At 38.6% G+C, this 10,395-nt stretch overlaps 1 protein-coding gene across 1 annotated transcript; it reads right to left on the bottom strand.

Moving 5' to 3' along the window:
• Positions 1–1,832: 1,832 nt before the first annotated feature.
• LOC124894103 lies at positions 1,833–2,393 on the bottom strand. Its single transcript, XM_047404857.1, has one exon. It carries the CDS (start codon positions 2,391–2,393, stop codon positions 1,833–1,835), a length of 561 nt encoding a protein of 186 aa, XP_047260813.1.
• Between the last annotated feature and the right edge of the window lie 8,002 nt (positions 2,394–10,395).

Genomic DNA, 10,395 nt, shown 5'->3' with positions numbered 1-10,395 from the left:
ATTGCATCTTTCATAAATTTCAGCCAATGGTCTGGTGCCTCTAATAGCAAACTATTCATTTTTCTCTGTTTACAAGTCTTCACTTGAATCTTGAAAAGTAGGTTCAACAACCATCTTTCTAACTTGAGAGATATTTCAATCCCAATAAGCATCTTCATCCACCTTCACATCTCGACTTACAAAAACTTTTCCAGATTCAATATTATAGGTTCTATAGCCCTTTGAGATAGAGCTATAACCAACCAACATTCCTTTTTCATGAAGCTTACTTCATTTGATAGCTGGTACATGAGTATAACAGAAAGAACCAATCACTTTTAAATGTCTAATTGATGGTTTTATTCCATTCCAAGCTTCAACTGGTGTCATTCAATCCACAACCCTTGTTGGCAGTCTATTTTGTAGATAAATTGATTTGTTTACCGCCTCCGCCCAAAAAGACTTCGGCAACGTTTTCTCAAAAATCACGCACTTAGCCATCTCAAGAACAAATCAATTTTTTTCTTTAGAAAATCCATTTTGCTGGGGTGAGTAAGTGACTTTAAGTTGATGCGCAATTCCCATATCATCACAAAACAAATGAAATTCACTTGAAGTGTACTCCTTCCCATTATCTGTTCGAAGAGTTTTCAACAAACATCCACTTTGTGTTTCACAAAAAGCTTTAAACTTCTTAAAAAAACAAACACTTCAAGATTTTTCTCAAGAAAATATACCCAGGACAATCGAGTAAAATCGTCTATAAAAAGAATAAAATACTTTCTACCATTGATTGAAGGAGTTTTCATCGGTCCACAAATATCAGAATTAACAAGTTATAACTTCTCACTTGCTCTCCATGTTGTTGACTTTAGAAAAGGTAATTTGTGTTGCTTTCCTAGTTGACAACTTTCAGACACATCTGGACATAATTCAATTTCAGGAAAATCCTTCACTAAATCATGCTTTTGAGCATATTGAATGGATTTCAAGTTATAATGGCCAAGTCTTTTGTGCCATAATTTTGAATCCTGTTCATATCAACTACTTTGACAAACATGCTTAGAATTTGAGTTCCAGTTCAAAGGAAAACTTCTTTTTATCATTTCAACCGTAATCACTTCTTGGCCGCTTGATTCAAAAGTAATACATTTTTTGTCTTTGGATAGTAACATATAATCTTGTTTTAGCATTTGACCAACACTCAATAGATTTTGGTCAAGATCAGGTACCAACAAAACATCCTGAATGAATTTAGTACCTTTGGGATTTTCAATTGCCACAGTTCCTTTACCAATAATCTCCAACTTGGTTTTATCGGCCAACTTAACACTACCTTTGGCAGATTCCAACTTTGTAAAATATTCTTGTTTGTTGGTCATGTGTTAAGTGCAACCACTATCCAGAAACCATCTGTTTTGATCATCCAATCTTGTTGTTTCCATCACCGTAAATGCAAACTTCTCCTGTTCTTCAACTTCTAAAACGTTGGCTTTTTTAGTTTGTTAGTTGTTCACCTTCTTCACTCTATAAAACCTTTCAATATGACCAAGATTATTTCAATATCTACACTAGAGAGGTGGTTTCTTCCCCTTAAATCAACAACCATCCTCTTTATGATTGGTTTTTTTGCAATACTTGCATGGAGGAAAGTTTTCTTTCTTTTAGACTCCAGTGCGAGAATCGCCTTGATTTTTTCTACTAGAATTAGTAGAAGTTTCTGGGATTTTACCTTCCCTTTGCATCTATATCTTCCTTTTGAACTTGGATTGAAGAGAAACTTTAATAGCTTCTTCTAGCCTCAAGTATCTTCTTTGCTCTTGAGCTTGAAGAGCATGTACAAGTTTTAAAGGTTACAGTTTTGTGAGATCCTTTGAATCTTTGAGTGAGGAGATTTTTTCTTCAAATCTTTTCGACAAACTCACAAGAACCTTTTTCATGATTCTTAAATCTATAAGCTCTTCTCCCATAAGTCTGATTTTGTTTACAACCTTCATCAACTTGTTGGAGAATTCTTCAATAGTTTCTAAATCCTTCATTATGAGAATTTCAATCTCTCTTCTTAGATTTATCACTTTTATTTTCCTGATCTTGTCACTTTTATGAAATTCTTCTTTCAACTTATCCCAAGCCTCCTTTGCAATCTCACTCGTCATAACTCTTGTGAAAATTACTTCCAAAAGTGTTGATTGTATGCAAGAGAGAGCTCTAAAGTTTTTTGAAACCTCTCCTCTGTGATTCTTAATTTGCGCCATAGTTGGATTATTTGGAAAATGATTTTCCTCTCCTCCAACCTCTACCACTTCCCACAGATCATATGCTCGCAAGTATGTTCTCATCTTGACAGCCCAAATAGGATCATTCTCACCAGACAAAATTGGGGGTGAAGGAATTGGGAAATTATTGGAAGCCATAACAATATTGACTTTTACATAGGGCTATTTTTGGAGGTCTTCTCTCTCACAGATTCCTTAAGAAATTGGCTCTTGATACCAATTATATGCTTTTAGCTTTGAAATTTAAGAAATAACAGAGAAAGTGTTGAAGAGAAAAATATACTGCAATTGTATTGTCAAAGGGAATTATTTTATTAATAACTCAAAACATAAATTTATAGATAAATTTCTAACTACACTTCAATTTTAATTGGGATAACTAGTTCCTAAGTCTAAGACACATAGGATTCTAATCATTTAAAACTACTAAAATTATCTATTCCTACTTTATTTCTGAGACATATCTTCAACATACCTTTGTTGGGAAGAAATCTCAGGGTGAAGCAAATGATTCAAAGCTTGAATCTATTGAGCAGGAGGTTTGATCAGCTAATTTTGGTGGTGCCAGTGCATTGAAATCGTTGGATGCTTCTGCTGTTCCTGCTGCGGTTGTGGCATAGAAATCAATGGAAACTGAAGGGGCAAACAAGCCTTCGGTATCACTGATGACTTTAGGTGTGTTTTTTACTCTGAATGTGCTTCACAATAGCCTTACTACTATTTGTCTAACTTTTTATTCGACAAGTAGAATTATATTTAACTTATATATTTTCAAAATCAGTAGATAAGTTTTCTGTGTGATATTAGTAGTTTTCCAACAACAACAAAAAAGATAAACTTTTAAGTCTTTGGGACTCCTGCTTCAAGTTGATTTATTTTTCCTATGAGATTTTTCAACTTTTAGGCCATTTGTTGAGGAAGAATTAGTGAAAGTTGTCGACTTCTTTGATGTTGCCATGAAATTAGTAATGACATTAAAGCTTCAAACTCAAGATAAGTGTAACGCCCCGCAATTCGGGCTATAATATAGACCATGATTCCGATGTGTTGATAAATCCCGAAGCCATAAAATCTTATGCCAATATGGCATGTTAATTATTTGTGTAGGATGTGAATCCATTCAATCTTGAATTTAGACCATAGAGGTCCTTCAACTCAAGAACGAGTTAAAACTATTTCGATCGACTAAGTTTTAGTGGACGTTGTAAATTATGTCATCTTCCATCGACCATAAATCTCTGTATATGTTGAATTAGGGAGCCTACTATGTGTCAAATGATAGGTCTTCGAGTTAGCTTTCCAACGATACCAATTTTGCTAAAATCCGACACCCGAGCAAGAATTTATGGCCTTTCAAAGTAATATGCGTCGCCTAACCAATCACCCATGGCCACTGGAAAGCATAGGCGATAGCCTAGGTGGTGCCTATGTAAACATAGGCTGTGCCTATGTAAACATAGGTGATGGGATGGGGGGCACCTATGTAAAGAATTCAAGTAACTTAAACACTCCGTCTTTGGGGCAAAATGGTCCTTTTCCACCCTTAATTAGCCCTAAAACATGAAATTCAGTTCCAAGGACCCCAAAATACACCTTCATTCATCAAAAGTGCTCAAGGATTCTCCTTAGGATTTCAAAATAAAAACCCAAGCAACTTGAGATTCAACTGGGGGTTTTAGGAACTAATTTCATATTTGGAGTCCTCTCAACTTAGGCTTCAAGAAGCATCTAATATTCATAGTATTCAAGGTTTGTGGGGTTATCCAAAAATCTCATGGGTCTTTAAATTCATGGTTTAGAAATGGGTGTTTTGAAACAGTGAATATAATTATATTTTGAACGTTTCTATAATATTGAATTTGGTCTTTAGGCCTACTTCCGAACGGTTTGACATATTATATATGTATATGCATGTGTTTCGAAATGGTGATATTTTGAGAGCATGAATTATGTGAAATCCCTCTCTTGATGTGAATTTGTTTTGAATGTGCATATGATGTAAATTGTTTGAAAATATCTTGAAAAGCATGACATAAACTGTTTTGAGAATTGATACGATTTTGACTTTAAAACGAGAGGGTTATTTGTGTTGAAACATATGGAATACAATGGTTGAATAAGAAGAAGAATGTAATATTAATGGCTTACAAGTCGGGTATAACGATACCCTACAAAATATGATATGTGATTGAATCAGATGAAATTTGAATGCATTAATTTTACATGAGATAGGTGGATGCTCGAAGAAGGCATTTGAATGTAAAGGCTCATCACTGGAAACCATGTTTGCCGACATGAGAATATGGTACCAGGCTAAGTGATCTTGAGTACTTCACTTTATGTCATTCCCAAATTAGGATTATAGGTAGGAGCCCGGGCTAAGTGATCTTAGGCACTACCATTGGGTCGAGACACCATGCTGTGTGATCTTGTGTGTCTTCCCCTCACGTATACTCTATTCTCGGAGGCAACCAGGGTTTGACAGTTGGTGTAAATTATGTAGGGTATTTCACCTACCTTAGCTGCATTTCATTGTTATTGAAAACAATTACATTATGCCCATGTATTTTCAAATGATTTGCTATGAAATTGCTTTATAATGGCTATCAACTATATTTTGTAAAAATATTATGTTTTGTTTTGATATCTCTGCGTGCCAGTACTTTTGTGTTGGCCCCTTCCCCTCTCCAACCTCTAAGGTTCAGAGGCCCAGTCTAGGGGTCAAGAGAATCAGGAGATCATTCAAACAGAGTTGCAGAGACAAGTGGTGATTCTTCTATGTTTTGGAAGGTCTTATGTCCTGCATTCCTTTTATCTTATATTTAGTTTTGAGGTTTAATGGGGGCCTTGTTCCAGTTTATATAGAGTTACTTGACTTAGCCATTTGTTAGAGATTTTTGCAGGAAGTTGTTTAGAGGTTGATTGATGTTGGGGGAAACTTTATTTCCCCGTTATTGTTTCTTTTCATATTTATGACCATGTTTCCGAATTATTGTGTTTCTTCCACATTACTTTGATCATATGAATTAGGTGCATGATTACCAGACAGATAGGGGTGTTTCGGGCCTCCATGGTTTGAAATGTTCGTCACGACTAGGCCCTAGTTCGGGTCATGAGAAACTTTGTATCAAAGCACGGTTCATGGTCCCAGGGTGTCTGCGAAATCGCGTCGGGTAGAGTCCTTTTTATGGGTGTGTAGCGCACCACACTTATTAGCAGGAGGCTGCTAAGTGTTTAGGAAATGTTTCCCTTCTTTGTGATTTAATTCGTGCTTCAGAGTCTGAACTGTCCCTTAATAAATGATCACTTGTATTTCAGAAACTCAGTTATGCCTCCACGTCATATCATCGATCAGAATGCTCAGGCGGATGAGGTCCGTCCCACCCATGGGATACAGACCCGTAACAGAGCTCATACTCTGGAACTTGTCCCTACTCCGGGAGTCCCTCCAGTCCCGACCAGTCCACCTCAGGGTCCGCGGACTAATGTCAACCATCCCCCAACTGCTTAGGGAGATATTTCAAATGCAGAATTCAGATGGTCTATTCATATGCTGACATAATTGGTAACTAACCAGGCTCAATGATCGAAAGATGTTGGGTCTGCATCTGTTACGTCTGAGGCTACTAGGGTCGAACATTTCATGAAGATGAACCACCTAAGTTTACTGGCACCAAGGTGGAGGAAGATCCACAGAAGTTCATGGATGAGATGGAAAATATCTTTAAGGTGATGCATATAGATGAGGTTGAAGGGGTAGGACTGGTAACTTATCAGCTCAAGGACATTGCGAATCAGTGGTATGCCGATTGGGAAAATACAAAAGGTGACAGTGTTGAGCCCACATTTGGGGTGAATTTGTGGAAGCTTTCCTTGATCAATTCTTTCCTCTGGAGTTGAGGGAGGCCAAAGCGGAAAAGTTTATGAATTTGAAGTAGGGTAGTATGAGTGTCCAGGATTATATTTTGAAGTTTAATAAACTAGCCCGCTATGCACCAGAGTTGACTAGTAATATAAGAGCCCGAATGACGAAATTTGCATCTAGCCTTGCTGATAACCTAGTACTTGAGTGCCAGGGGGCTATGTTGAATAAGGAGTTAGACTTTGCTCGAATAACCGGTCATATGCAATAGGTGGAAGAGAAGAAGAAAAAGATTGCTGAATCTAGAGAGAAAGATAGATAGGCTAAGAGAGCTAGGTCTGCGGACCAGCACTAGAGTCAGCTGCAGAGTGGTAACTGGGGTAATAAGTGGTCGAAGAAGAAGAAGTTTTGGAATAATGCACGGTCAGCAGCCAGCGCCCTAGCACCCAAACTACCGACAGACAGACAAACTTAGAGTTTTCAGACTCCTCATGGATCCAAAGCTCTAGATACACAGTCTTAGGGCAGTGTGGCCCAACAACATCATACTTATCTACAGTGCAAGGTTTGTAGAAGGAATTATCTAAGGAAGTGCTGGTTTGAGGGGAGAAACTGCTATACTTGTGGTAAAGTGGGTCACCTTCAGAGAAATTATCCTTCTGCTGGAGGAAATGTGAGGGGGGAAGGGGGTAAGTCCCAAGCCGCCTCCATAGCTCCTCTTCCTAAGGGTGCCCCTTCAACTACCGGGAGCGGTTGCAATCGATTATACGCTTTGACCAACCACCAGGAGGCAAAAATTTCCCCAGATGTTGTTACCAGTATGTTACAAATCTTTTCCCGTGATGTTTATGTGTTACTTGATCCCGGGTCTACTTTATCTTATGTAACCCCCTATGTGGCTGTTAGTTTTAGGTTTGAGCCCGAAGTCATTGAAGAACCCTTCACTATTTCCACGCCTGTAGGTGATTCTGTTATTGCTAGAAGGGTGTATAGAAATTATGTTGTGTCTACTCATAGTAGGGAAACTGTGGCAGACCTTATAGAACTTGATATGATAAATTTTGATGCTATCCTTGGGATGGACTGGCTCCATTCGTGCTATGCCACACTCGATTGTAAGACTCAAAAGGTCACTTTTTCTTTCCAGAATGAGACACTAATTGTATAGGTAGGGAGTTTAGTAGAACCTATAGGCTACTTTATCTCTTATCTTAGAGCCCGAAAGCTTATCTCCAAAGGTTGTATGTACCATCTAATCCGAGTAAAAGACTCAAGAGTTGAAAATATTTCTTTTCATTCAGTCCCTGTAGTGAATGAGTTTCCAGAAGTCTTTCTCAAAGATCTCCCAGGGATACCACCTGATAGGGAAATAGATTTTGGCATTGATGTGTTTCCAGACACCCGTCCTATTTCTATTCCACCATATAGAATGGCTTACGCGGAACTGAAAGAGTTAAAAGAGTAGCTGGCAGACCTTTTAGATAAGGGTTTTATTTGCCCTAGTGTGTCCCCTTGGGGTGCACCTGTACTTTTCATGCGAAAGAAAGATGGTTCCCTTCATATGTGTATAGGCTATCGTTAGCTGAATAAGGTCATAATTAAAAACAAGTATCCTCTTCCTAGGATTGATGATCTTTTTGACCAGCTTTAGGGTGCTAAGTGTTTTTCAAAAATAGATCTTCATTTGGGTTATCATCAGTAGAAAGTTAGGGAGTCAGACGTTCCCAAGACAGCCTTCCAAACCCGATATGGTCACTATGAATTTCTAGTCATATCCTTCAGGTTGACTAATGCCCCTGCAGCCTTTATGGATTTTATGAATAGAGTGTTCTATTAGTTTCTTGACTTGTTCGTTATTGTATTTATTGAAGATATTCTGATCTATTCAAAGAGTAAAGAGGATTACGCCAATCACCTCTGAATTATTCTTCAGACCCTTAAGGATCAGCAGTTGTATGCTAAATTTTCTAAGTATGAATGCTGGTTAGATGCTATTTCCTTCCCGGGGCATATTGTGTCTAGTGACGGGATAAGAATGGATCCCCAAAAAGTTGAAGCAGTGAGAAAATAGCCCAGACCCATAACTCCAACCGATATTCGGAGCTTCTTAGGTTTGGTGAGGTATTACAAAAGGTTCGTAGAGAGTTTTTCTTCCATAGCTGCTCCGTTTACTAAATTGCTCAGAAAAAGATGGAGTTTGTATGGTCTGACTTGTGTGGAAACAGTTTTGAGAAGTTGAAGGACAAGCTAACTACTGCTCCTGTTTTGACCCTTCCCGTGGGTGTAGATGATTTTGTGGTTTATTGTGATGCGTCCCGTGTAGGACTTGGTTGTGTATTGATGCAGCGTGGTAAGGTGATAGCTTATGCATCTAGGCAGTTAAAGGTGCATGAGTGCAATTACCCCATTCATGACTTGGAGTTAGCAGCCATGGTGTTTGCACTTAGAATTTTGAGGCACTATCTCTATGGAGTTCCTATTGATATTTATACTAACCATAAGAGTTTGCAGTATGTTTTCTCACAGAAAGAATTGAACCTCAGGCAGAGACTTTGGATGGAGTTTTTGAAAGAATATTATATGAGTCTACATTACCATCCAGGCAAGGCAAATATTGTAGCCGACTCCCTCAGCAGGTTGCCTATGGGCTGCCTTTCTCATGTTGAAAAAGAGACGGAAGAGATGGTGAAGGATATTCACCACCTTGCAAATCTGGGAGTGCGAGTCTTAGATTCTGAAAATGGAGGGGTGATTGTTCATGATCTAGCTAAGTCATCCCTTTGTGCTAAAGTTAAGTAGAAGCAGGTTGGAGATCCCATCTAGATACAAATCAAGAAAGATATGGGTCAACAAAAGGTTATGTTATTTGAAATTGGTGGTGATGGTATTCTAAGAATTCAGGGCAGGTTGTGCGTTTCGAATATTGATGGACTGCAGGAAAGAATCCTTGATGAGGTACACACTTCGAGGTATGTCATTCACCCAAGCTCTACTAAGATGTACCATGATCTGAAAACCTTATATTGGTGGAATAACATGAAACGTGATGTAGCTGATTTTGTGTCCAAGTGTTTGAACTATCAACAAGTGAAGGTAAAACACATGAGGCAGGTGGTACTTCCCAAGAGATAGCCCTGCCTTTATGGAAGTGAGAGATGATAAGCATAGACTTCATTACAGGACTTCTGAGATCCCGAAACTAGTATGATTCTATATAGGTGATTGTAGATCGGTTGACAAAGTCAGCCCACTTTTGTCCTGTAAGGACTAATTATTTGGGAGAGGGTATGCTAAGATTTACATTGACGAGATAGTTCAATTGCATAGGGCACTAATGTCCATTATTTCTGATAGAGGTACGCAGTTTTCATCTTAGTTCTGGAGATCTTTTCAGAAGGGTTTAGGTACACAAGTGAATTTGAGCACATCTTTCCACCCTTAGATGGATGGGCAATCTGAGCGTACCATTTAGACCCTCAAGGATATGTTAAGGGCATACGTCATTAATTTCAAAGGTAGTTGGGTAGATCACCTGCCACTAGTTGAATTCGTTACAATAATAGTTACCATGCCAGCATCAAGATGGCTTCTTTTGAGGCTTTGTATGGGAGGAGATATAGGTCTCCTATAGGATGGTATGAAGTAGGTGAGACCCAGTTATATAGGCCGGATCTTGTTCATCAGGTGATGGAGAAAGTAAAGATCATTAGAGACTGACTCAAGACTGCACAGAGTCATCAGAAGTCCTATACCGATGTTCGGAGAAGAGAACCAGAGTTTGAAGTTAGTGATTGGGTGTTTCTCAAGGTTTCTCCTATGAAAGGAGTATGCGGTTTGGAAAAAGGGGTAAATTGAGCCCCCGCTATATAGAACCATATCAGATTTTGAGAAAGATTGGTGCAGTTTCTTATGAGCTAGAATTTCCTGCAAGTTTGGGTTCTGCTCATCCGGTATTCCATGTATCCATGTTAAAAAAATACATCGAAGATCATTCTTTGGTATTGCCAGTTGATAACGCTCAATCTACAGCTCTCGTGGGAGTGTAAAGCGGTCGTTAGCAAATATAGAACCCAACCTGGGTTGGGTATCGATCCCACAGAGAATAGCTTGGCCAACAAGCAAGAGAAATTACTAGACTTTTAGTGCAAGTCTCGTAGAAAAGGGGGGATTGTAGTATGTAACCAAAACAAGAATGTAAGAACTGAAAATAGCAAAATAAAGAGAGATTGTCACGTGTGTTGTAAACAATGAGAATTGAGGCGTTGGGGTTATGTCCAC

The sequence above is a fragment of the Capsicum annuum genome, unplaced genomic scaffold (genome assembly GCF_002878395.1).
Source record: "Capsicum annuum cultivar UCD-10X-F1 unplaced genomic scaffold, UCD10Xv1.1 ctg69711, whole genome shotgun sequence".
Lineage (NCBI taxonomy): Eukaryota > Viridiplantae > Streptophyta > Magnoliopsida > Solanales > Solanaceae > Capsicum > Capsicum annuum.
This window is presented reverse-complemented; position numbering and strand designations above follow the sequence as displayed.

Bases quoted from the DNA above. Each gene is read 5' to 3' on its own strand.
- LOC124894103 (XM_047404857.1), bottom strand. From the start codon at position 2,393: ATGGCTTCCAATAATTTCCCAATTCCTTCACCCCCAATTTTGTCTGGT.